This window comes from Harpia harpyja, chromosome 4, assembly GCF_026419915.1.
Source record: "Harpia harpyja isolate bHarHar1 chromosome 4, bHarHar1 primary haplotype, whole genome shotgun sequence".
Classification (NCBI taxonomy): Eukaryota; Metazoa; Chordata; class Aves; order Accipitriformes; family Accipitridae; genus Harpia; species Harpia harpyja.
In genome coordinates, this window is record NC_068943.1 from 45,868,841 (window position 1) to 45,895,499 (window position 26,659).

The 26,659-nt window shown below is 41.4% G+C and overlaps 1 protein-coding gene across 7 annotated transcripts in view; it reads left to right on the forward strand.

Annotated features, from left to right (window-relative positions):
• NCAM1 (neural cell adhesion molecule 1) overlaps positions 1-26,659 on the forward strand; it is a 159,880-nt gene that overhangs the window by 113,174 nt on the left and 20,047 nt on the right. For 6 of the 7 annotated variants that reach the window (XM_052786595.1, XM_052786596.1, XM_052786598.1 and 3 more), the window contains 4 exons: positions 140-310; positions 1,552-1,683; positions 21,825-21,949; positions 23,832-24,012. In XM_052786595.1, the coding sequence (XP_052642555.1) occupies positions 140-310; positions 1,552-1,683; positions 21,825-21,949; positions 23,832-24,012 (609 nt within the window). Of the gene's footprint in view, positions 1-139; positions 311-1,551; positions 1,684-2,942; positions 2,958-4,365; positions 4,417-13,771; positions 13,775-21,824; positions 21,950-23,831; positions 24,013-26,659 lie in introns of all 7 variants that reach the window. The other variant, XM_052786601.1, reaches the window with a different exon arrangement.

Sequence of the window (26,659 nt, forward strand, 5' to 3'; positions counted from 1 at the left end):
TCAGGCCTACCCTTCTCCTCTCTTTTGTGAAGCCATGACAAGGATGTGTTTGATATTCCCAGTTTTCTGTTTCCTTTGTCACTGGAGCTTGTTTCCCACTGTCTTCTGTATCACTGGTTGTTTTCCCTTCCTCCCCCAGATACTCCGTCCTCTCCTTCCATTGACAGAGTGGAGCCCTATTCCAGTACTGCCCAGGTGGAGTTTGATGAGCCTGAAGCTACCGGTGGGGTGCCTATCCTCAAGTACAAAGCAGAGTGGAGGGCACTGGACGAGGGAGAATGGCATTCGAGGTTGTATGATGCAAAAGAAGGTAGGATGATAAAACAGATGTTACCTCCCCCGCCTGCATCTGAGAAGACTTTCTTTCCTTTAGGGGAAAGTCAGAGTGGAGGGTTCCATAGCTTTGCCATTTCAGCTCCTATATTAAGGCCCCATACAAGTTCTTAAATATTTGCTTTGCAGTGACACCTTGAATTCTCAGTTGGAAATGAGGGCCCTGCTGTGCTGATAGCTCTACGTGTGTGACAGGGCACCAGCCTTCTCTGCCTACAGAGCGTGTGTTGCAGCACTATGTTCATCTCTGTATCCCTTCCTTGTTCACACCATCCTGTCTGAATAAGGTGAAGAACCCTGTTCTTGGTATTGAATGAGGTTTCACGTGCTGACTGGGGAGTGACTGTGTGCTTCCTACAGAAGGCTTTTCAAGCCTTGTCTGTCAGCCCCTTTAGTTACCCTTCATTTTCCCTTGGAACATAAACCCTCCTATTCCAGAAGCAAGTCTAACTTCCATTACAGCCTGTCTCGTTATAGCAGTCTATAGGAATACACACTGCTTAAAATGTATCCTTAAGTCCAGTAAACCAGAGGGATTTTGATTTGGGAGGACTATGAAGAGGACAGTTCTATTTCAGAGCTGAATCTTCCACCGCCAATCCTGGCTGGAACTGAAATTCTTCTTTTAGGTCCCCATTGGAGTGATGTGATCATAGCTAGAGTCAGGTTTATTCTTCTCATTTCTCCCTTTGTGTCTGTGCAGGAAAAATAGAGCTTATTTCTTTCTTCATATCATGATGACCCCACAGCAGGTTCTTTCCATCTCTTACATTGTGTCTGACCTTCTTATAGATTGTTAAAGGAGATGGATGGGTTTCTCTCCTGCTAAGGGCTTTGCTTTCAGTTGGATCATGCAGCCCAACACATGAGCATGAGTATGTCTACTACAGTCAGAGCCCCACATGACAGTGGTCTTGAAGAGCATTATTCAGGGAGCTCCTTGGCACAGGGCAAGGGCTGATGCCCTCTGGTGTCTACCACAAACTCCACTACATCCCCTCTAGAGAGGCTGTGGCAATACACCTCTCTAATCAGCTGGTTGATACAGGGGTGGTAGCTCTGACCTTTCTCTTTGCACTGTTTATGTGAGGCTGGGCCCAGAAGAGGGCTCTGTTACATGGGGTGAGCATGGCAAAAGTATACGATAGAAACATGGCATTTATTGTTGACTTAAAGCCTGAGCCTTTCTTTGCTTTTCCTCCCTGGTTTCTGCAACAGCAAATGTGGAGGGCATGATCACTATCACTGGCCTGAAACCTGAAACAACCTACTCTGTGAGACTGTCTGCAGTTAATGGCAAGGGCGTGGGTGAGATTAGCCTGCCATCCGACTTCAAGACACAACCAGTTCGTAAGTAAAACTGAGACCTCCCTCTGCTTCTCTTTCCTTGCATCTTTCTAGGGAATCTCTGCCATGCATGGATGACACCTTCTTATCTTGCAGACTTTGCTGCACCCTTTGTTTTTGTTGTGCTTTTTGATTGTAGTGAATTTCATTACTAATTAAAAATGTTCCTTGAAGGTAGGAGGCACAGGAACTATTTTATTTGCACTGGTTTGTGCCCTGGGTTACTAGTACAAACTTTGTATTGTCAAAGAGAAGGGGCTATGCAACTGGAAGTTTTAATATGAAAAAGCAGCAAGTCGAGAAGGGCATTGGTTATAGAGAATGTAATGTCATTGTCACAAGGCATGGTTTTTTGCAAATCAGAAATTAAGAGGTTCAGCATAGGACTGGCCATAAACTGTGGAAGAAAGGGGAGGGAGGGGGATTTCTCTTTTCTGCAAATAACTGCTTTAAGATGCCCATGCAGCATATAAGGTGATTTCCACAGCCTCTTGTCTGCTTTACTTGGGTAATCTTCCACTCCAATGGCAGGATGCTCTGCTGTGGCTTAAGACTTTCCCTCCTGTTTCAACCAGGAACAAAAGAGGCAAGAGTTAAAAAACAGAGAGTTATTCAAGATAGGAAGGAGAGAAAGAGGGAAAAAAAAGTATGGAGTGTGTAGGGGAGATGTGACAAAAGCAGGCTGGGGAGAAGTGGTCTCTTATCCTTGTACACAGCCTCATCCAAGTATTAGGATCTGTATTCAACCACCCACAACCCCTGGGATTCTTCTTTCCCATTCTCCTTGCATTTAGATCTACAGCCTATTCTTCTTTCCACCATTGCACCCATACTTGTGCACCTATTTCATAGCTCTTCTGAAACCACTATGCAGGACTTTCCTCTGAATTCAGAGCTGGCGATATTCCTAGCCCAAGTATGTGCATGCTTTGAGGCCCCATGAGCTGTGCATGGTCTTGATTTTGTCTGCCAACTTCTGCCTCACCAGAATTGCTGAGCAGTATGGGACAGTACACATGCCTTGTTGCTTGGAAATCCCAGGCCCTGTGCAGTAAGCCAGCCCTCACAATTGATGTCCACTCTGTTGTGATAACTCCTGTAACCTGCCCCACTCCTTAGGGTTGGATTTGAGACAGCTCGTGGTATTTTGATTTTCCAGCTCCATGTTCTCTTATCTCCTCACCTCTTCTACTTTTTTTTTTTTTTTGTGTCTATCTCTGTATTTTCTTTTTGTCTGTGTTCCATCCATGGAAAAACTGCAGGCATCCCTCACTCACGTAAGTGCCTCTCTGCATTTCTTTCACTCTCTTCTTATGTTCCTAGAGTGTTCTTCTAACATACATAACATCAGCTTTTAATCTAGTACCTTTTTCCTCTCAGGGTCTTTAGAAATGAAGTAACTGGTAGTGTCCATTTCCTAACAAGACTGACACTAGAGTAGTCATCCTACTACGGGTAATACTGCTCTTTTTAGAACAGAATTAGGGGTTAACATCCTTTGTCTTTATTGTAAAGCATGCAATTCAAATACTTAACTTAGTGATTGTCTAATAATAATAGTTAGCTTGTTGACTACAGAGTGGAGTAGTGGAAGGCTTCATGTTTATGAATTGGTAAAAAATTTTCAAATTTTAATGAAATGTAACTAATTCAGGAAAAAAAAAAAACAAACAACCAAAACAGGAGAAAGCTTTAGCTAAATTGCAGGTCTGGTTTAGACCAATTAAGACCCAACCAAAAACTTCAGAATTTTGAGTATCTTCACAATTTTGAAAGCAAAAACTTCAAGAAAAAATTTACATTTTTTGCCTCTTCTCACTAATACTTTTTACCATTAGTAGTTTTTGGACAGTCTTCCAGCACTTGTGTAGTTTGTATACTCAAATAAATAAATAAACCTCATACTAAATAAAAAAATGCACGTTTCCTCCTTCCCAATGCAAAATGAGTTAGAGAGATTTGATGGATATGTTTAATTGTCAGTTAGGTTCAGTGAAACATTGTATGCTCCGTAGCTTTGTGCCTTTCAGATTGGAGTTAGTCAATGGCAGCTAAAAGAAACCTCTTTTATCTAAGTGAGCATTATCCTGTTTATTAAAGTGTGTGTCCTTGTGGTGAACTGTTGTTATTCTCAAGATTGTATGGGCAAGCTTTATGAAGCTGCTGTCGCATTCTTTGAGATTTCTGAAGTAAAAAAAGGAAAGATTTTTTTTTTTTTTTTAAACCCTAATTACAGGATTTGAATCATACTTGTGCTGTTTTTCCTTAAAGGTTGTATTATACAAAAGCTTGGACTTAGTGGACCACTAACAGGATGAATGGATTGGTAGTCAAGATGGATGAATGAATGGACAGATGGATAGACAGATTTGCAAATTGCAGTAGTTACAAAGAGTCAACTGGGAGACATGTTTCCAGAACATATGTGCAGTCCGTTGCCTAAAATTGTTTGGAGCCTGTTAATTTCAGTAGAAGTAATATATCCCTTATATGAAGTTAATTGTGGTTAGTATTATAACTATCAAGCAAATGATTTGGTAGGCCCTTCGGAACTGGACGTAGTCAACAATACACAAGGAACATAAGGGCTTAGGTATTCAGTCTCTGTGCAGATCAGTACCACAGGAAAAGGGAAAAGATCCAATTAAGAAGAGAGGAAAAAGAACATTAAAAGCTTTGTTTCAGCCACATCGACAGACCTGTCTGCTAAGCCTCATGTTCATCACTTGGGGACAGGTACGTGGCTTTGAAGAACATTAAATCACGCTTGTAGAGTTTTTTTGCTTTTTTTTAATGTGGCAATCGGCTATCAGTCAGTCTGTAGTCCCTAACTCTGCTCCCTTGTAGGGTAAGTTCCATTTCTTTTTTCCTTCTTTGTGGGCTATAACATTTTTTTCATTTACAAATTCTGCTGATGCTCTTTCAGGCACATTTATGCCTTGCAGCTGTGATCCTTCTGAGCATTTGGTTCTCTAATTCTTTCTCTGCTCTCTGGGGTTCTCAAAGCCCATCTCAGATCATGAACTGGGTTATAGCAATGGTGAGGAGATTGTTGACACAACAGAAATGCCTTTTTCATCTGTGCTGGAATTCCAGTCACACAATATTACCTGTTTGTGGGCAAAATCAAATCAGGAGAAAGTTGCGTGTCCCCTAGTCTGCTGTGATTTGAAGATCACAGACATGTTTCAGAAATTTTACAGAAAAGAATATAAAAACTGTGTGTTACACCAGCCAAGACTAGCTAAAGCAACTAGTTTCCTTGCCCTATTATTTAAAGTTTCTACTTGAATGTAAAAACTGACACCATTTTTTAGTGCCTGCTGGGATATGTCCGTAGTTATTTTGATTTTTATAAATTTTCCTCAATAAGCAAAAAGTAATTTCTTTCTATCTTAGAGGCACATGGAGGCCCAAATAATTAGTAATAATGACATACTATACTAGCACAGATGAGAATTGTGGGGTTGGGAGGATATCTGTCTAACTTGACCTGGGTTTGTATTTTCATCCCAATGATTTGCTATTTTTCTGCATTTCCTTATACATCTGAAGACAAACAAAGGCTGCACACAGATCTTGTGAACAGTTTCTTTTTGAGCCCCAGCTGTTTCTTGCTGTTGTGCAGATGGGACCCAAATGTGTGTCAAACCAGGAGAGAGAGAGTGTGTGTGTGTATGGTGTGTTTGGTTTTGATATCAGAGTATCTTAATGTAAAAAAAAAAAAACCCAAAACAACACTAAAATAATCCCCAAATTCCACCAGGTCCTAAGCTGGTAATAGGATAGTTAGCAATGGCTTTCACCAAAACAGTGGTCGTGTAGGCCGTGTTTTGCTGCCATACACACAGTGCTGGCCAGCATCTGTTTGAACTCCGGCATTGGTTTGAACTCCTGGTAATGTTGGTGAACAGTGGTGTGTGTGCAGTGATCCTGTGTTATGAGGAAGCTGGTTTAAAGCAAGAACTCATAGAGGATCCAAAATGCAGGTCTGGCAAAGTGCATTTACTTTGCTTGAGCTCTATGTCTGGAGAGGCTTGATCTGGCAAAATCTTACCAATTTGTTTTTTAATTTTCTGTCTTTTGGCAGTATTTAACAGCAATCAACTCCCCTCCTCACCTTCCTTTCTCTTCCTTTAGCAAGTACTGCTGCACCCACATCCTGTTTAGCAGAGAGTGAGTATAGTAGAAGAGGCTGTTGTCTTTGATCCACTTTGCTCTGCCTGTATCTCCTCACCGAGTGTGGTGCAGTCTGCCTAACATTCTTGGGTGTTTTCCTTCTTTTCTGTGCGTGTGTGTATTTTTTATATATATGTATGTGTGTATGTATTTCCGCTCCCTGCCCCCCCCCGCCCCCCTGAGTGAAAACTGAATCTTCTGGTAGAGGAACTACAGATAAGTGTAAGTGTGATTTCCAGGACAGAGAAAACCCACAGAGAACTCCCAGGTATGCTGGACTCATGGAAGGAGAGAGATCAAGAGAAAGATATAGAGTGAAACCCTGCCCATGTGAAAGTTGGTTGTTGTCACTGGTCTTTGCCGTTAAGATTTCTGATCCGTTTATGTCCCATTCCTGGGGATGTCTTATGGGATATACTCAGGTTTTGTGGTGTGAAGCTAAATTTCCTGAAATCAACCTAGCACAGCAAATAAAGAGTTTAGTTTCTCGGCTAAGTAGAGCGGAAGATACTCAAGTGATCAGCAGGGAATGGCTTGTGCTTCCCTAAGCCTGTTACTAAAACACCTTCTGGAGCTGTGGAAGAAAACTCATTTCTTTCTATCCTGCTTCATCACTTTTTAAAATCTGCATAATCAGATTTAGACTGCAAGCTGCATGAGGTTCTATCCTGTTCTCCCCTTACGCCAGCAGCACTGATATCACCATGGGAGGAAAAGGAATTCACAGAATCATAGAACATCTCAAGTTAGAAGGCACCTGTCCTGGTTTCAGCTGGGATAGAGTTAACTGTCTTCCTAGTAGCTGGTACAGTGCTATGTTTTGAGTTCAGTATGTGAAGAATGTTGATAACACTGATGTTTTCAGTTGTTGCTCAGTAGTGTTTAGAATAAATTCAAGGATTTTTCAGCTTCTCATGCCCAGCCAGCGAGAAAGCTGGAGGGGCACAAGAAGTTGGCACAGGACACAGCCAGGGCACCTGACCCAAACTGGCCAACGGTGTATTCCATACCATGTGACGTCCCATCTAGTATAGGAACGGGGAAGTGGGGGCAGGGATTCGCCGCTCGGGGACTGGCTGGGTGTCGGTCGGCAGGTGGTGAGCAATTGCACTGCGCATCATTTGTACATTCCAATCCTTTCATTATTGCTGTTGTCATTTTATTAGTGTTATCATTATCATTATTAGTTTCTTCTTTTTCTGTTCTATTAAACCGTTCTTATCTCAACCCACGGGTTTTGCTTCTTTTCCCGATTTTCTCCCCCATCCCACTGGGTGGGGGGGAGTGAGTGAGCGGCTGCGTGGTGTTTAGTTGCTGGCTGGGGTTAAACCACGACAGCACCCATAAGGATCATTGAGTCCAGCTGCCTGCTTCTCACAGGACTGCCTAAAACTAAACCATATGACTAAGAGCGTCATCCAGATGCTCCTTGAACTCTTGACGGGCTTGGTGCTATGACTGCTTCCCTGGGGAGCCTGTTGCAGTGACTGACCACCCTCTCAGTAAAGAACCTTACCCTAATGTCCAATTTGAACTTCCCCTGACACGGCTTCATTCCATTTCCTTGTGTCCTATCACTGGTCACCAGAGATCGATCAGCAGCTCCCCCTCTGCTGCCCCCCTTGAGGAAGGTGTAGACTGCAGTGAAGTCACCCCTCAGCCTTCTCTTCTCCAAGCTGAACAAGCCAAGTGATGTCAGCCACTCCTTGTAAGTCTTGCCCTCGAGACCTTTCACTATCTTGGTTGCCCTCCTCTGGACACACTCCAATAGTTTGATGTCCTTCTTATATTGAGGTGCCCAAAGCTGCACACAGTGCTCGAGGTGGGCCCACACCAGTGCAGTGTAGAGTGGGGCAGTCACCCAACTCGACCAGCTAGCTATGCTGTGCTTGATGTATTCCAGGACACGATTGGCCCTTTTGGCTGCCAGGGCACATTGTTGACTCATATTCAACTTGCCATCAACCCAAACCCCCAGATCTCTTTCCAAGGGGTGGCTCTCCAGCCTCTCAAAACATCTGATTTACCCCTCTCGTTAACTGTAGTTCTCTGTCGCCCAGTCATGAAGACATGACAGTGACAATTCTTTCATTTTTGAAGATATTATATAGAATAGTAGAGAAATCCCTCACAGCTTATGTCTCTCGCATTGCGTTCTTCCCATGACTTTTGGAAGTAGAGACATTCTTCTTTGTCCTTCTGTCCTGGTAATCCTTGTATTCAGTGCTTGTACGGTCTGCCTTTGCTCTTGGGAGTGGAGTGCTTAGCAGGATTCCCAAGGGACTTTCAGTCTGTCAGCTTCTCTCTAAACTGCCTTATTTCTCAAGGGTACTCACACCTTGTTGGGCCATTAAATCTTTTTTCCTCCTCTCTGCCTGTACCCTGGCCCTAGCATGTGGAGGTGAGAAAGAACAGTGTATCAGGAGGGTAAGTTCTCATTAGTCCTTGCTCCTTTGTTTTCTATAGTTGGGCAAAAGCTAGCAATGGGGTGCTGCTCTAGAGGGCTTCCCAGAAATTCCAGTACTTAATGGGCTAGCAACATGTGAACCTAGGTTGCTATTTGGGCCAAAAGTAGGTAAAAATGCTGTAGCTGTCTCTGAAATTGGATTCAGAGCTTCAAAACTCTTCAGGATGAAAAGGTATCAGTAGGGACCCTTGGAGCCATAGCTTGTTGCAAGAATGATGCAGTGCAGGCTGGCTTCCCTGTCACCTGGAGGGTCCTGCATCTGGCAGCACAACTCTCCCTGTGGAGAGGGGTTGGAAAACAGCAGCAGAGCATAATTTTTGCAGCCTTTTCAGGTAATACACATCTGCCATAAGGATTCAGTATCATTCTCGCTCTCTCCTCATTAGACCACCTCTCTTTCTTTTCTAGCCTGCCCCTGCCTCTTACCCTGCCCCTGCCTCTTACAACTTACTTATATGGTATGCTTCACCTTTACATGTCCTATCTATCCTTCATGTTTCCATAGCAACTCAGCCTCTTGCTGAATCCAAAAGCTCAGAGCCACCAAGTGAGTAGATGGGAACTGCTCCCCTTTGGTCTGGAGTGCAATTTGTTATGCTGTAGCCCTTCTACTGAGAGAATTAAAGTGCTATTCTGCACTATTTTGATGTCTGTTAACCAACAATCTGGCATTAATGTGTTGTGTGAGCATGTAGCTGTTAAGAACCCAGCATGGTACCACTCTTCCTCCTCTTCCTGTCGTCCTACCAAGCATGCAGTAAAAAATGGAAATACAAGATTTAGAGGAAACATGGAGGGGGATAAAGGGGGGGGGGGGGAGAAATTTAAATGATTGTTTCCAAAAGGAGTGTTTTCCTTTCACGTTTTCCATTAGTGATTTTAGTGTTAAAGCTGCCTTTGCAAAAGGGACGTGGACTAAATAATCCTCTTGCTACCCTGCCTTGCTCTATTTTCTGTGAATTTAGGGAGATACAGTTGATACTACAACTATGGATGTTGGATGTTGAAAGAAGATGCAAATGAGGAGGTAGAATATCTTATAGGAGAGAGGACTGTGGGGAGAGGGAGCATTGCCCCATCTTACCACTGATCCCCTGTCTGCATTAAAAGAGGTCTAAGACTTCACAAGAAGTCCATATCTGAAATGGGAATTGGATTCAGATTCCCTCAGTTCTTGCTCAGTACTTTGTTGGTTAGACAGCCATTCCTAGTGAGACTGAGTCAGGTAAGCAGGTGCTTCCATGCTGGATCTGAGTACTCTAAGGAAAAATAGCTAAAATTTGCATTAGTTGATTTGTACGTAAAAGAACCATTTTGAAATGTCTGTTTTAGACTAGCTGTTAAGAGTTCAGTGACACACCTTCCCAATACTGAGTGGATGTATCAAATGTATGATCTTATTCCCTACATGTAGAAGATCTATAGCCAATCACATGCCAATATGAAAGCCAAGCAAATATTTGCAACACAGTCCTGGAAGATGAAGGAAAACACTTAAGGAAGACATAGGTTTACATGGTGCATATGTGTGTTTTGAACAACTAATCATTTCTACAAAGCTAAATGCTTTTCTTTTGATTTACAATAATAAAATGTATGTGTTCCTGTGAATATGGTCTTTAAGATAAAGACCTGTGTGTTTACCTGTAGTGGGTTAGAAATGGTTCATCACTTCTAAATGGAAAATACTAAAAGCATGAATTATGTGATTATTTGGGGGTTTGGGATGGAGAGGATAGTACGGCTAGTCTAGAACTGTCAAAGGAATTTAAAAAACCCCAAAACTACTGCATTTGACTGGCACATTCCATGGTCTTATACATTGCATGAAATGTCCTTTTATCTGCCAGTGACCACAATGAACACTTTCCTTCTTGCAGTATTTTTCATGTAAACAACATGCCAAGCCATGATTCCTGATGCATCTGAAGTGGTAGTGGTTCTGTATTGCTGAAGAGAACTATTAATTTTGAATCAGACTTGGAGGGTGGGTGGAGAGGGCGAAGGGCAGGGGTAAGGTGGCAACCAGCAGGTCTACTATTAATCTTTTATTTCTTAGGAGGCAGAGGTTCCATTGTGGCTGTTCATATGTGGGGCTAGGAGATAGCATCACTTTTGAGGGAAAATGCTGTGTTAATGTTTTGCAGAACATTCTTTGTTCCTTAAAAAGAATGGGTGTTTTTACCCAGAAAAGATACTAAGACCTAGTTTGTGATAAACATTTTCCACGCTTTTTTTTGTTTGGGGGGGAGGGGGGGTGGGGGCGGTGATGGTGGTGTTAGTTGCAGGGGGGAATGTTGGGGTTTTTAAGGGTAAAAGTTTCCATTTTTACCTACATTGAAGTTCAGGCACTTACGCTGAACAGAAGCAGATCTGACCTCTCACTGCCTCATTGTCACTTGTGTGCATAGTCAATTTATGCAAATAGTAGACACATTTGTTTTGTATGCTAAGTTGTTCTGTAGCATATGAATATGCTATATTCAAAAGCATAAAAGGGCATTGGCACAAGGCAGATAATCTTATAACTTTGCATCATTTAATTGTTGATGATGCCGCTGAATGATCTTGTGTCTTACCCTTATCTAACCTCAGTAGTTAAATGAATGAAACCAAGAGCAATTAGAAATTGAGAGCTGCTGTATAGCATCATGAAGTCAGGAAAATGAACAATGGATCTAACCGAAACCTAATGAAGCTGAAGAGAGTTTCTTCACTGACTTTAGTGAGTTTTTGACTTTATGTGATCAGTAACATATGTGAGATGTCTATAGTCATATAAAGTGTTTAGGAGCATGTATCTCCTTTGACTTAATCCTCTTAGGTTGCTTGGATAAATAGTTCTGTTATCAGTGGCAGTAAGGAAGTTTTTCTTGCAGCTTTCTCCACTGTGGAATATATTTTGCCTAGCAATGTTTGAGGTCGCTTGAAAAAAAATTTTTTTCAGTTGAGGCACTAATTTGGGTCTGTCTTCTATTTAGTCTCCAGTTTTTCCAGAATCTGTAGGAATTTCTGTCATATTTACTAGATACTGGCCAAGAGATTCAAAAGTTGCAGGATGAGGGAGGTGGAGGACACTAAGCAAGAGACACGCAGGTGGAAAGCCAAGTGGGGTTTTTTCTATAAAATCTGTGTTATCTTGCACAGTGCATGCAGTCAATTCAAGATAGGTTGCAGTCTTGGGAAAAAGGTCACATGGGCATCCCAAAGAGCTGGTGACTCTTTTTGCTTTGGAATTTCTTTCCCCAAGAAATGGGCCTGGCCACCCATTATTTGTTATAATAAGATAAACATGGCGGGAGGGGAAGCCTATTTACATAAAAAGTGAAAGTTTGATAGCAGCCATTCATTAATTCGTCTTTCACATTCCTTTTCTTTTTCCTTTCCCTTTCACTCATTCCAGATTTACCATGATGTAAGCACAGATGTATATATTCTCTGCCACAGCCTATGTCCAACCAGAATCCAAGAGCTACTATTGCAGAGACTCCAGGCAAACAATGCTGAGGTCCCTGTCTCCAAAGGAATTTAATGTTCAGAGACAACTCTAAGATCTAGTTAGCTATGGAGTTAGGGAGAAGCATTTTCACAGAACAGACAAAACTGCATCTCTCCTTTTCATGCTTTTAAAAAATATGATCTGTAAGTAAGCCCGTCAATGGTCCATATTTCTTAACAAGCCCTGATAATAACAGTACTATAAAAGACATTTTTATCAGGTTCCTTGGTCCAGTAGTCCTGAGAGAGACAGAGCTAACTATGAAAGCCCTTGTGTTTTCAGATTTGACGTGAGTACTGCCTGTGAATAGAAGCCTGTGTGTACCAGGGCCTCGTTCCTCTTGCAAGCTCCAAGAGAGTCAATGTTCTGACTACCTGACTTCTACCCATGACAATAGGGTGAATTTCAAGGTTTTAAGCTAAAGACAGTATTTCCAAATGTCTTCTGTGTCTTAGAAGCCTCATCCAAAGTAGCTTCCGGTTATATTTATACTGCTAATTTTGCCCTTGATCTTTAACTAAAGCTTTCTTTCAGGAGGAATTGATCTGAAAGGCAACCTCTCTTGCCTGTTTTAAAATCTCATATTAATCTTACTGGGGATTTGGAAATAAGTTTCCTCATGAGCAGAAGACACTGAATGCCTTTCCAGGCAATCTCACAGTAACTCTTAAACTTCCCTCCTTCCATGATGCACTCACCTAGAGTTCCATGAGTCTATGTTTATAACTAGAGACAATGGCTTGAAAGCTTAGATGTAACAAATCGATTTTACATTTTGAACCATCACTTCTTTCCCCAGTAATGGTATGCCCTTAATCTTGTCAGATACAAGCACCCAAAAGATTAAGGGTTTAAGTCTCTTTACATCAAATTAACAGGGAAGTACCAGAGCACTGTGAAGTAGCCTCATTAAGATGAGACAGAGGAATGATCATGAAGAATGCAAGTTATAAAGTAGTTAGTAATTTAGGAAGGGAAACAGAGCATGGAGTTAGTGGTGTCCTCCAGTCCAACAACTGATTTTAAAATTTTTTTTTCATTCCCCTGTCATACAGTCTGCATACTTTTCCATCTCTTTCAGCAGTAGCTGTCTTCCTCATGCCATCTTTGTAATTAATTTCCAGTGCAGAGCACTTCTTTCCTTTCCTCATTGACAGAAAAACCCCTTGCACACATGAAATCATTGGTATAATTCATTGTACATGACTCATGCTATTCTTCGAATCTTCAGGCTGAATGTGTTGGACGGAGCTTGTGCACTCTGAGTGATAACTGTCAGTCTGACCAAATTTTGGTTGCAGCTCTTTGAGTGAAAACTCCGTCCTTGGAAATGTATACACATAGCAGGTTTTTCTCTTTTTCAGTTGTTACTGTTGTTGATATTTAGGAATACATTTTTTCTGCAGAAGAGAGAATACATCAATATGAAATGCCAAGGTTTGTCTTCACTGAACTGTGTGGGCTGTAATTTTGACCATTTCACCTCTGCTGCCTGGACTGTTTCTGAATAACAATGTATTCCCTTTTTCTTTCCAACAGTCTTGTGGATTCCTTCAGCTGTCCAAGCTCTGGCACACACTTTACAATAATTTTTGTTTCTTTGACTTGGTATTAATAAGCAGCGATGGAGCTGTTCCTAACACTCACAAGGTCATAACTCAATGCTTTCTATGGTTTAATATTCTTATATTTCCAGGTGATTTTACTGTCTCCCCAGTGTTTCTGATATATACTGGCTAATTTAATTTTGTTTCTATTTTATTTAGTCTGTAATTCTGTTGTTGATTTTTTTCCCTTGCCCATTGTTTACATCAGTTTTTTAATTTTTTTGTATTTTCCATGTGACCTCCTCCACTTTCCTTTCAACCAATCATGTGCGTGCGTATCATGTGACTTTGTCATGTGGCTTGCATGGTGCTGATGATGTCGTCCACGCTGGTGAACAGAAGGTAAAATACTTTGTTCTGATTGGTTGCCTAGATTTGGGGTGAGGATTCCCCTCTGGTCAGTGACCAGGGATCTCCAAATTCCATCACTCCAAAATCCTTCTACAAGCCTTTTGGAGAAGTCGCTCACCACTGTCTGCATGTGAGGAACTCACCTTCAGTCTTCCACATTGAGCTTGAAAAAACTTGGATGAAAAAAAAACCAAGACAAAATTAATACAGTTCAGTCATTTGCTTCTTTCACTATCAGAATCCAACAGTCAGTGTCCTAGTAGGGTTCTAAAACTCTGACAGGAACACCAGTGGCAAAAATCCTTTTGCCTTTCAGGGTACCGGTGTGCCAAGTACAGACTGCTCAGATAATGTGAATACCCTATCTCCTGTCGCTTTAGCAACATTTTGACCCTATACAGTATACATTAATATAGATATATATACATACACACATTCACACTATGCATATTTAGTAGCCTATCAAAAGGATCCGAAATTCCCTATCTCTGAAATTTAGTTATTGGTAAGCATGTCACATTATGATTTAAGAAGGAAATTTTTTTTATCATGAGTAAAACTTAAACGTAGCTAGAGTGGGAACTATGTTTTTATAAAGTAGTGTATGTATAGGCACACACAGAGTACATGATGGGAGCTAGACTTTGCACAATTTGCATCAGAAGTACTATTGAACCTTTCTTGCCAGAGTACCTCATTCCTCCCATGCAGTATCTCAGAGCCTGGCAAGGGATTTAATTTGAACTCATTTACCAGCAACAGTTACAGTAGCTGGTGATCTCCATGAAATCAAGAAGCAAATGATTGACCCTTGATGAAATCAGTCTCCAAGTGAAGTATGTGGTAGTAAAAATTTCTGCAACATTGTGATTTTTACAACTTCACTTAATACTCTGTGCATAATCTAAAGGGGGGAGGGAGGGAAACTCCTGCTTTTCTGCTTCCCCAACTAAACAAATAATTTTGAAAACCAGGAAGCAATTGGCTTTTTTCAATCTATGAATTCTGAAATCGCCTTATTGTCTTGGACCACCACCAGGAAAGGTTTTAGGCTGGGGTTTGCCAGGAAAATAAAACTAACACCAGTAACCTTCCCACATGACTGCATGCATGGAAGAAGCCCCTCTTCCCCTAGTCTCTTCCCTCTCTGGTCAAAATCCAGGAGGATTGAAGACTTGGTTGTCTCGTTTTTGCATGTTTTTCTGTTTTTGTTCCTTATTTCTGATTGTTGATGTTTGCTTCTCTTGTGTGCATTCTGAAGATTCCCTACCTATTCTTTCTCACCCGTGTATATTTACCACTTGTGGAGACTTCCCATAGGTATGGCTGATGTTTGTTTCAAATTGTGACACTGTAGGTCACAATCTAGTCGTGTTTACATGATGGTCAAAGATTGCAGAAATCGGCTGCTTCCTTGTTCATGTGTTGCAGAAATTACTATAGATTGCAATTCTATTCTCTAAGCACAGCAAGGATGCAGGATCTCTCTTCAGTGCCAGCTGTGCAAGGATTTAAGCTTATAGTCTAAAGTGCTACAGTTGTCTAGTAACCAATTTGAGCTGCTTTTCAAAGGTGGCCAGAAGGAGCAAGTTTGATGGAAGTGGAGAAGAGATGTGATGAAAGGTCTGTCTCATCTGCACTGCTATCAGTTCTGGGGTCCAGCATGCATTCAGTGCCTTGTGACTAGGGAAAAGTTTGTGCTGCTTTTTCGTGTTCTCTCCCCACCTCAGGTTTTCACTACAGCTGCATCCAGTCCTGGTGCTTTTGGTGCTCTCTGAAAACCAGATAATTAAAACCAGTTAGCTGCTTCTGAAATCCAACTACATCAGACTAGTATTAGATCAAGGAAGCACTATGAATATAAATTAAACAACAGTGAAAGGATACCAGGAAATATTTACTGCTTCCCTGCAGCAGGAGATTATTGGTGCTAATGGTTTAGCAGGAGTGGATAAAAAATAATTTGAAAATGTAATGGCTCAGACCACTGTCCTCAGCTACCCTCTCATCGTGTAGGAGCTAACGGGTAGTGATTCAGGCTTCAGGAGCCTGCAGAACAGTTTCTTATTTCAAGTACAGTTGGTCAGATTCATTATGAGTTACATCTGAAGCTCAAAGAATGGATGTCTGAGTTTTAACTCCAGATTACCAGGCCTGTGTGTACCCTGACAGGGCAGTGCCATCATAAATAATGCTTCACTTCATGCATGTACTGTCCTGTATTCTTATCAGAGCAAAGCATTGGCTTCTTCCTTTTTGAGAGTTACAAACTTGGTTGCTGGAAAAGAAAGACCATGCAGTAACACTCAGATGACTCCTGGGACCTGCACTGTAATCCAGTACAGTGCAGCAACTGGGTAGCCCTCATGGAAGGCAGCAAAATGTTTGTGCTGCTTCCTAGAAAGATAGGAGCCGCAAGGCTGGAGCCACCTAGTCCCAGTGTCTTATGTCTCATACTGCCCAGCAAGATGTTTCTGGCCTAAAATCTGATATTAGGCAAACCAATGCAGCAGGAGTCTTTCCTGATGTCATCACTGTTTCTTGAGAAGCCAGCCATAAGGAATGTGGAGAGGGATCTGGACACGAGTGATGAAGAGCTTAAGTCTGGTTGGGTTTTTTCATTCAGCTCTTTGTGGTTGTAAAGATAAAGAAAGAAGAGTTAATGGAAAGAAAAAGTAAGTCCCCAGAGCCACAGAAGATGTGAGAGCAGAAACAGACCTAGTTTCCTAAAAGGCATAAAGAGACTGAAGGCTAACTAATTCACAGCTCGTCATTTCTGGGCAATGGTGCCTTTGGAAGAGCCTTCACAGAGCGGATGAGTTGCCTTTCAAAATATAGGACTTCATGAGCTCTCTTGAATTCAGCTCCAGAGAAGGTTTGCTCAAAAAGAGTTTAAATTGCAAGAAGCAGGCAGTGTGCCATGCATGTCTATTAGCTTTTCTCATAGGTAAAGCACCTATTTGATTTACTGTTTTCCTTTGCTGAAGAGTGTCCTGTGGATGAAGTTTAAATCAGTGGAAGTGGTCAAGTTCTAACAAAGTATGTAGGGTGGCTGAAACCTGTAAACTTTACATCTTTGAGCAAAATCCATCCCATTTCTCAAGGAGAGTAAAACATAGAGTGAAAATCTCAGTTACTTGTCGTCTTGCCCTCCAGAGGGGCTCCGCTTGCATTATTTGATGTTCTTGCTGCTGGGCTGAGTAAGGTGCCATCTGGCTCAGACATAATCACTCAGCATTGTCACACCATAGAGTGAAAGCATAAGATCCTGCATCCCTCCTCCTGCAGCAGAGTGAATTCTAAGCAGATAGGTGTTTGTAAACTGATTATACAGAGGAAGTCTGGCATGCTTGGAGCTGTCTGCTCTCAATAAGCTAAGTAGCAGCGTCACAAGGGGGGTTCTTTAAGGATCCCACATTTTATGGGTGGAATAGGCAGATTTCTGCAATATGTCCAGTCAGCTCAGTGTAAATGGGAGATCCCCAGGCATGTAGCACACCTTTGTAATGCACTTTTTGCTTTTCAGCCCCCATCTTGTAGGGAGGATGCATGTTCTGTGAGCATGAGTTTTTTCTCTAACTTTCTGATGACAACCTTTTCTCTTCAGCTACTGACATCTTGACTCATTATAGGGATGCTGATTCTGCTGGACTAAACTTTTCCCACTAAACTTCCTCCTCCTTTGTTTGAAACTACATACTAACCCATTTTTAGTTTTACAGCCCTGTATCTGGATTACATCTTCCTGCTTAAGATAAATTAAATGTCATGTATTTATGGAGACAAAACTAAAGTATTCTTCACCAGGGCTTGCCCTGCTATACCTGTTGGGTTTCAGCCATTAGGAGTGGTCCATATTCTCCTATTTGAAGAGAATGTTTCTCAGAGCGGAAGTGTGTTTGAACTGTTGGGGAAGGAAGGAATTGGGAGCTAGAAACTAGACAATTCAAAGTGAAGAAGAGTTTCAGCAGAGAGGGTAATTAATCATTGGAATGGCTGTGTATAAGGTACAGCAGCATTTCTGACATTTAAATCTGTCAAGGATGAGCATCCTTCCAAAGGATGTTCCTTCACATTTTAGTCTTGGTGCTCAATCAGTGGACAAAATTTCTAGCCTGTGTTAGATAAGAGGTTAACTTCTATAAGAACACCCTTCCCTTATCACTTCAAGATCTATTTACTTATTACTAATTATCTCTCTGAGGTGAGGATGGGAAAGAGTACCAAGGAGATATTGATCTTGTACTGTCTAGTTATCAGTGAAGCCATTCATCAAGTCTACCACAAATACGGCAACAGTTAAGCATTGCTGCTCATAAATGTTTCAGCAGTGTCAGGTAGCTCAGTGTCCAGCAAAATAAGTAGCCATGAATGCCCTGCCCCCAGTTGTTACTGAGAGCTAGTTTCTTGTGTGAAAAAATGATAGAACCAGGCATTTGCTTCTGGTTTCATTTAACTATTGGTTAATAGTCATGACACAATTATTGCAGTAATAGCTTCTTCAATTCAAATCAACTCAATAGTCAAAACCAATAACCTTTGCGGTGATACTTTTCTTTGAGGATAGAAAAAAATACAATTGCTTGGTTAATCTGATATTTTCAGTATGTCTAGGTGAGGTACTTCTGCTCACCTAGAATGTGCTTGTTCCCGTTTAATTTTCAATCTGCAACGCATTGTATGCATTATGAATGCTTTCAGCATTTGTAATTCCAGGAGGAACATGGGCTGGGAAGGGCTTTTCAAATGTGCAGCCTCAGTTAGTTGGCAGTAAAGATAAAAATCCACCCTTTTGTCTACAAAGTAGATGGCAAATGTGGTCATCAGTTAAACACGAAATTCTCTTGTCTTTTCTCGAGGCATGAATGGCCCTATACTCTGTGAACCAGGAGAACTCCTCAGAGGAGTGCATAGCACCTCTTGTAACATAAATGGGAAAACCTATTCCTGTGTGCCATCTGCTTCAAACTGCACTAGAAGTCCATGCAGAGCACCTCCATGGTCACCTTGAGAGCATTACCTTTGTGTTTTCAATTTCCAGTCACTGAGAAACCCGTCACAGAGTGGAATACAGTTCTTGAGTGTCCAGCTCATATCATGGGAGACTTGTAATGGGGATACAGGCAGAGGCAAGGATTTGGAAAAGAAAAATACAACATGGAAAAAAGAAGCATTCCCTCTTTAGATCTTTAAGAGAAGTTACTATGTTGTGAAACACAAATGTATCTATCTCACATCAAAAAGAGCTCTGCGTATCCATGGATTGTAATTACCTTCTTGGAAGGCTTGGTATATTAGAGCATGTGTTAGCCTGCAAGAAAATCCAATGACTCTTAAATTACTATTTCAGTCAAGGTCTTGCAGTTTTCTCAATGATGTTTCATAAAAAAAATGTGCTTGAATTCTTTCTTCGGAGGGGCAAGGGGGGGGGGGCTTCACATTACTTCTGAAGATCAACTTTGAAAGATATTGGAAGATTAACCTTTCTCTGGCCAGTCAGAAATGCATGTGCTCTCCATTAGTAGCTGAACACAATTCCAGACAGAATAGATTTAGAATTGAGAATGTTTTGGGGGCTGAAAGAAGATCCTGTAAATTCCCATGACTGATACTTTCTTTCAAAGTTTGTCTTAATACAACTACTGGCTTATCATTTCCTTTTCCTTTTAGTATAATCTAACAGAACTAAGTCTTTTTAAAACTTTGATTCTAGGCAACAGGCTGAGCTTTAAAAAGTCACAAATGTTACTTCAGTGTCCTGGTTTTGTTCTCATTTGGTTACATTCAGGCTCTTAAGTCACAAATGTCACTGCTTCAGAGTTTTGGTATTGTTATCTTTGGGATACATTCAGAATTGGATCATCTTTTAATTGTATTTAACCACACTTCAGTGTATCTGTGAGCATGTGTTCAAGAAAGCCATTGTCCAAACTACAAGTGGTGCTGCAAGTAAAGACAAGAGGTGCTTTAGCAAAACTGTAGGTCACTTTGAGCTAGAAAGGTAAAGTGTGTGTGCTCAGCATTAGCAAACCTGTGCAAACGTTTGGGGCTGCAAACATTTGGGAAGTGTATTTAGATTCAAGGTGCACAGCAAAACACAGGATGTGCATTGTCTGTTGTATTCTCTGTATATAAATTTCATGTAATCAGCTGTAAATGAGCTATTCATCACTTAGATGAATAAATAGAAATACTTCCAAAATGTGTAAAATATGCATAACTGTGGTTAAACAGAGGTGTAGGAATTTTTTGCTTTTTAACATTCAACCACTTTAATTGTTATATAAAATACCTGTAAGAATTAGGACCCTTTAATGAGACCAGCCAGTAGAGTGTGATTAATCTCAGGAGTTCGCTGGAATTGCCAACTACAGCTGATTTGTTTTAACTTACAAATAATTGCATTGTTGGTTTTGCTCAAATTACCCATAAAGAAATAGGGCAGAATAGCTTCCAGAGAATAGCAGCTAAAATGGTCAAAAGTTCTTAAGAAGCTTTTAAGCCCAGAATTCATGGCTTAAGCACTTAGGCTACATCATAGAGCTGATACTAAAGAAGTCAGTAAGTACTGTAAAATGAACTGGTAAGCTTCAGCAAGATTTATGGTAAATTTTGTCAAGTCTTACTGACTTTGACTAGCGTTTAAACTCTTGAGGCGTTTCAGGGCTGTAAAAATAATAGCTCCAACTCCAATCTCAGATGAGCATTGGTTGAGCTTTGGCATAAAGGAGCCTAAGCCTTTCTTGCCTTTACATAAAATAGAGCAAAGCAAGCATCCAGGCACTGACAGAAAGTTAGCAGGATCTGAACTCTCTTGTGGTCTATGTCACTTTTGAAAAGAGAGCCCGGTGCTCTTTTATAATTTAAGTTCTTTTGCTAATTTGATACTTCTGTTGTTGGGGACAGGAGGTTGTTTGGTTGATGGGTTTCTTTTTCCACAAAACCAAATAAATAGGTAATAATGCCTCCTGCATGGTAAATTCACAGGCTGTCAGAGCACTTTGGAAACAATTGATCCCTGGAGTAATAGGAAAGCAGAAGGAGAAAGCATGTCTCTTGAGCAATTTGCTGCAGTATTTCTGAGGGTGGGGGCGAGGGGGGTGTGGTGTGTGTGTAAATATGTAATTGGACAATCTGTGAATTTGACTTTTGTTAGGAGAGGTGTTACAGTAAAGGTGCAAGAAGGAAGTACTTGAGTTGGGATTGGGGAACCATTCTCTGCAGATTGTGTGCAGGTTATGGAGGAACTGGCTAGAAAAAGCAGTTGTAGAGACATGGGTGTGGAAGGATGTGGTTGTAAATCAGTATGCCCTGCAGAGGCAAATGACATTTTAGTTTTCTGCTGATGTCAGAGGTGCAAATTGGGAAATGATAGCTTTTTCTTTTAAAAACTGTTATTACAGAAGAGTGAAGGGGTCTAGTTCTCTCCAGCCTGTATTCATTGCAATTAGTTACAGCAGTGCAAGCTGAGTGAAAAGATGTGCTTTTGTGATTCAGTACCATTTTTTCCATGCTTGTTTAAGTGAGCACACCTGTGATTCTCTGGTCCAGCAACTATAAAACCCAAACAACATTCAAAGTGCAAACACAGGTCTGTATGACAAGCATAATGTCCCTTTTCAATGATGCACTTTATATCTGTTTCACAGGAGCAGCCTGCCTGTTTGCCACATACCTGATCTTGACATTTTCCAGGTGTTTCACATCAGCGTTTTACAACAAAAATAGTGAGGAACTGGTCATTGCTCTAGGATATTCTTGGGGAAGGGTGGGGTCTTTTTCACTTAGCCTCTGACTCTATTCTGGCACACACAAAAATGGTAGCTTGTACCGGTGAAAACAAACTACCAAATGCAAGAAATACGCGGGTCTTGCAAATGTTTGTACCCTAGACACACAGTGTCCTCTGTGTCTGGGTCAGAGTGAGGCCGATACCCTGGCAGCTGAGTATAATGAAGTATTTTTCTGATTTTGATGAGTACTTTTTCCCCTATTGATTTTTTTTTTTTTACAAATAAACATAAATCCACCATTGTTTCAGGGGAACCCAGCGCACCCAAACTGGAAGGTCAGATGGGCGAAGATGGAAACTCCATTAAAGTGAATGTTATCAAGCAGGATGATGGTGGCTCCCCAATTAGACATTATCTGATCAAATATAAAGCTGTAAGTATGATTGACGCTCAAGCCTGATTTGTATTTAGCCTGTTCAGTACTCAGACTTCACTATGTAGGCAGACAACCCTGAAGCTAAGATCTTGTAGGTAGGCCAGTACAGAAATACACGCTAAGCAGCAGTGGTGGAATTGTATAGGGTACGAGACATGACATGCACACAAGCAACATACAAAATCTTTGTCTCATTTTCTTTCCTTTCACTTTGACTATGAAAGATTATTTCTCCATGCTGTCTTCTGTAGAATGGTGAGCATATGGTAATTATGTGCACTTAGTACTATTTCATTTCATATACTTCTGAGATGGGATTGCCAGCAACAACTCAAATAGCTGGGGACCAGAGGTTCATAGTGTAGAGCATTGCCCACCTTCAGACATGTATCTAACCATAACTTTCCATTGGTCATTGAAAGTGCCATATTTGATTGAGTAATGGGTGCTTCAGTACCAAATTATTCTGCAGATTATTGAATAAGACATTCAATGTCATCAGTATAGACACAGATAAAGTGAGAGATGCTATTGGAAGCAATTCTCCTTCAGGCCTAACTTAATCAGCTCTAATTGTAGATTCCCCATGATTGCAGAATGCATGATTCTCTGAGCAAAACATCTAGCCCTAGTCTTGGGAAAGAACATCGATGTGGTGAGCAGCTAATATTGTAAGCTGAACGTGGCCCTTATTTTATGTTAGGTGGTATTTGATGGTTTTTTTCTACAAAAGAACACCCAGTCAGAGAGATTGCTTAGCACATTCTTGAGGAATAGGACCTGGAGAGAGGGTCAGTGAGAACATGAAGCTCTTCGGGGCAGCAGAAAGAATTGCCAGAAGTTATTGAGACTTTTTTCTGCTGTCCGCACACTTTCTCAGGCGCAATACACTTGGGGGCTGTTCAGCTGTACCAGTGTGTTTGAGCTGAAATACGGAAGCTTTCCAGCTATTAAGAAAGCAGGACACTTTCTCAGTGACTGAGTCTGGCAGATGTGGTGCTGAACTAATTCTGTATCAGCTATTAGTAATCTTGTCTTTAGATGCTACAAAAGAACAATCCTTAGAGCCAAGTCACAGAGCAAACTTTGCACTGCAGTCTAGAAATCCCAAGAGTATTCATTACCACCATCATTTTGTGCATTTTAGCTTACTTAGAGCTTCTTAGAATGGGAAGAGTCTTTGTAATGTCAAAAGGTCAATCTAGTATCACAGAACCATAAATTCCAGCAGAGGCGGAAAAAGCTGTTAGCACACTCCAGTCCCAGAAAACTGCCTAAGACTGTCTCAAGTTACCTTGGCAGTGGGTTTTTCAAATTCATCTGGGTGAAACGTACATCTGGATTCCCTGAAACTGGAGTAGGAATTATCAAAGTTACTAGCTGTATGCACCTTTTAAAATCTCTCTTAAATGATGCAGAATAGAATGGTAGTGGTAAGCTAGGCCAGACCCATGTGAAGAGGTAAATCTCTGTCTCTCAGATGATTTAAATTTGACATACTAAGACATGAAAGAATACTCTTAAAGTGCCTTGCAGGGCAGACATACAGAAGTTGCTGCGTTTACCCTCCGAAATGAAAGTAGTCTAGTGATGTGGCAAAGATGAAAGGAAGAACTGAGGGATTTTCTTCAGGTGTGGTAGCACTGCAGAAAACAGGATTCAGAGCAGGAAAGAAGCTGCTTCGGTTTCTCTTGTCCTTTCCACTTAGAGCCAACAGCACATGATGTTTTGCACCCTGAATTAGCTGAGGAGCATGTGCTTGTGTAGAAACCTCCCCACTTCTCCAGTTGTTAGTTAGCCATTACAGTTTTCTCAAAGCTGTCTACTAATGTTGTGCTGTGTGTTTTGCATCCCTGCCTGTCATCTCACTGCTCTACAGAAGCATTCCTCAGAATGGAAACCAGAGATCAGACTTCCATCTGGCAGTGACCATGTCATGCTGAAGTCCCTGGACTGGAATGCAGAGTATGAAGTTTATGTGATAGCTGAAAACCAGCAAGGGAAGTCCAAACCAGCTCACTACGCTTTCCGAACTTCTGCTCAGCCTACTGTCATCCCAGGTACAGCAGTCATAAGCTCTACCATTGTTTTCTGCTTCCAATTAATGCAACAGTGCTGCATCCTTTAATGTGCCTGAGTAACCCTGACAACTTGCTTGCTTAAAGCCATTATCACAATTGGTTACCCATCCAAAGCTTAGTTTTTGCCATGTACATACCTGTACTGTAGTCTATGTTACAGTATGTACAGCATTAGCAGTACACTGTTAGGAATGCTACATGACAAACCATCATCTGACTGTTTACAGGGAATGTTGGCTTTTTGTATCAGGGTAACAGGATTGTCAGATGAGAAAAAAAGTGGATAGAAAATGCTTTCTGAAACCAGAAAGTAGGATTCCTATTTTAAACTGAAGCGAAAGAGACAGTTCAGATCTCTGGGATGATGCTTTTCACAATGCAGATTTCCCTTCCAAATCTGCTTTGGGCTTGCTTACTGCTCGTTTGTCCATCCAGCTCAGCCTTTGGAGAAATAAAGGCATAAGGAGTTTGCTAGCGGTTGGAAAGGGAGGGGGTTAAAATCTTTCTCTGAAGGTTTTTTATTAAATGAAATGGAGATCAAATTACAGTCATTTTAAAACAGCACTGTTCTAACATTGGGTAGGGCATTAGGAAAAAGTAACTAAATAGCATTAGAATGCTGCTGGAAACTCTTGTTTCAGACAGACTGTACTTATTAGCGTGCTTAAAAAGTGAGGTAGAAGCACAAATGCTACGAAAAACAAGCAGACCCTATTAGCTGAGATGCTAGGAATTTATCAGTTCACTGAAAGGTGTTGAAAGGACAGTTAGTATTTCTTTTCTACACAGGTAGTAGTAGTGCATATTAAAAAACGGGGGTGGGGGGGAAACCAAACAAACAAAACCTCAAGGACGAAATTGCTGGACTACCTGTAAATTAAAGTTCTGGTAGGTTATAGGCAGATGGATGAACTTGAAAGCTGATGAGTCAGTCAAGATAAGTCCTCACTGCACAGCCAGAGTTAAGCATATTCATGCCAGGATTGGTGCTGATAGTCTATATTGGAGGGAGTGATTTGATTTCATTCTGTCTTCTAGATTATTAACTCAGTCTCATGTTTTTCTTCAGAACAACTAGAGAGTTTTCTTCAGTCTTTCCCTTGCCCTGAGAATTCAATCCTTGCTCTGCCCCCACTGCACCCACTCTCTTCCTGTCTGAAGGAAACAGCTGAGACCTTGTGCAGTTCACATGCTGAAACTCCACTTGATTAAGCCAGATAATGTTGTTAAGCATACAAATGAGTGACCTAGTTGGTTGGGGCTTGAAAAATGTGTATGGTAGGGAGGAGGAGGATAGGGAGGAGGAGGGAAATGGGGCAAAAGAGAGGTTAGGATGTGTGTTTGAACAAGGCAATAGTTTTGGGTGGAAGGACCCTCAGTAACTCATTAAGCAATTTACTCTGATTCTCATTTTCAACAGCTCTAATACTTACTACCCTCGCATATTTGAAGGACAACTGTGACTGATGTGGCAGGATAAAGTGAGGGCAATTTGGCAAAGAGTGCCTTAAGGTCAGTTCAGAGCTGAACATTGAAATGCGGTGGGCTGGAAACAGCAGAAAGTGGTTCCTTTGCACTGTGATGTATCTCCCCAGGGAAAGTTACAAGTACTGATCAGTCTTTTTGTTCCTCCACAGTCCTTTCTGTGCAACCATTGTTGCCTTCCTGTGGTGATACTCTCTTTTAGCCTGTTACATGCCCAATTGGGCAACAAAGCTACCTGGGACAGCTGGGATGTCTTGCACAGGTGTATTAGCAAATTTTGAGAACGCTGTAGTCTTTGGAATACACAGTGTTCATACTGTAGTCCCTGGCCATGGGAGGAGCAAGGAGCACAGATGCCGCTGAGCCCTTTAAATCCAACAGTAACATGGGCAGGGACCCTCTAAAAATGGGGGGTGGAGAGGAAGCCCAGTTTGTTATCACAGGTGTAACTTCTTTGGCCTGTCTGAAATTATTTCTCACTTAGTCTGGTGTGAAGCATAGGAGGAACCAGATTTTAGGCTGCCGCTCAAATGTTGTACTTGGAAATGTTGGAAGCACTTTGAAAAGCAGTTGTTTTGGAGTTCAAATTTGCTGCAGGATTGACCCGACAGATGGATGCAGCTGGTTCTTAGAAAGAATGTGCTCTGTTCAGGGGCAAGTAGAGCACTGTGCGGTGAAATGATTACTGCTGGCTATGCTGGATTTGTGACTCTGTTTCTCTAGGTATTTTTCATTTTATAGAGGACTTTGGTTTCTGTTAGGCCTTCCAAGGTGTTTCCAGACCCTTTGGTTCCCAGAGCTGATCCCCAAACTAATAACATTGGGGAAAATATTTCCAGAGGGCAGGCTAGATTTTTCTGACATGCAGTCCACAGGCCTCTACTGAAATGAGGGCAAGTATGACAAATTGCAGTAGAGAAGAGGCTCTGTGTGTTACTTTCCTTTAGCATCTCTTGGTTTTATGGCGTTTAGCTTTTACATTTTGTTTTCAAAATGAGCTACGTAGGAGAAGTCAGAGCCAATGCCTCTAACATGGCATTGATCTGCTTGACAGTAATAGCAACTTCCTGCAGACAAAATGTATATTTATTATGTAGAGTCCTTTGTTACTGTCATCAGTACCGTGTCCTTAAAGTGGTTG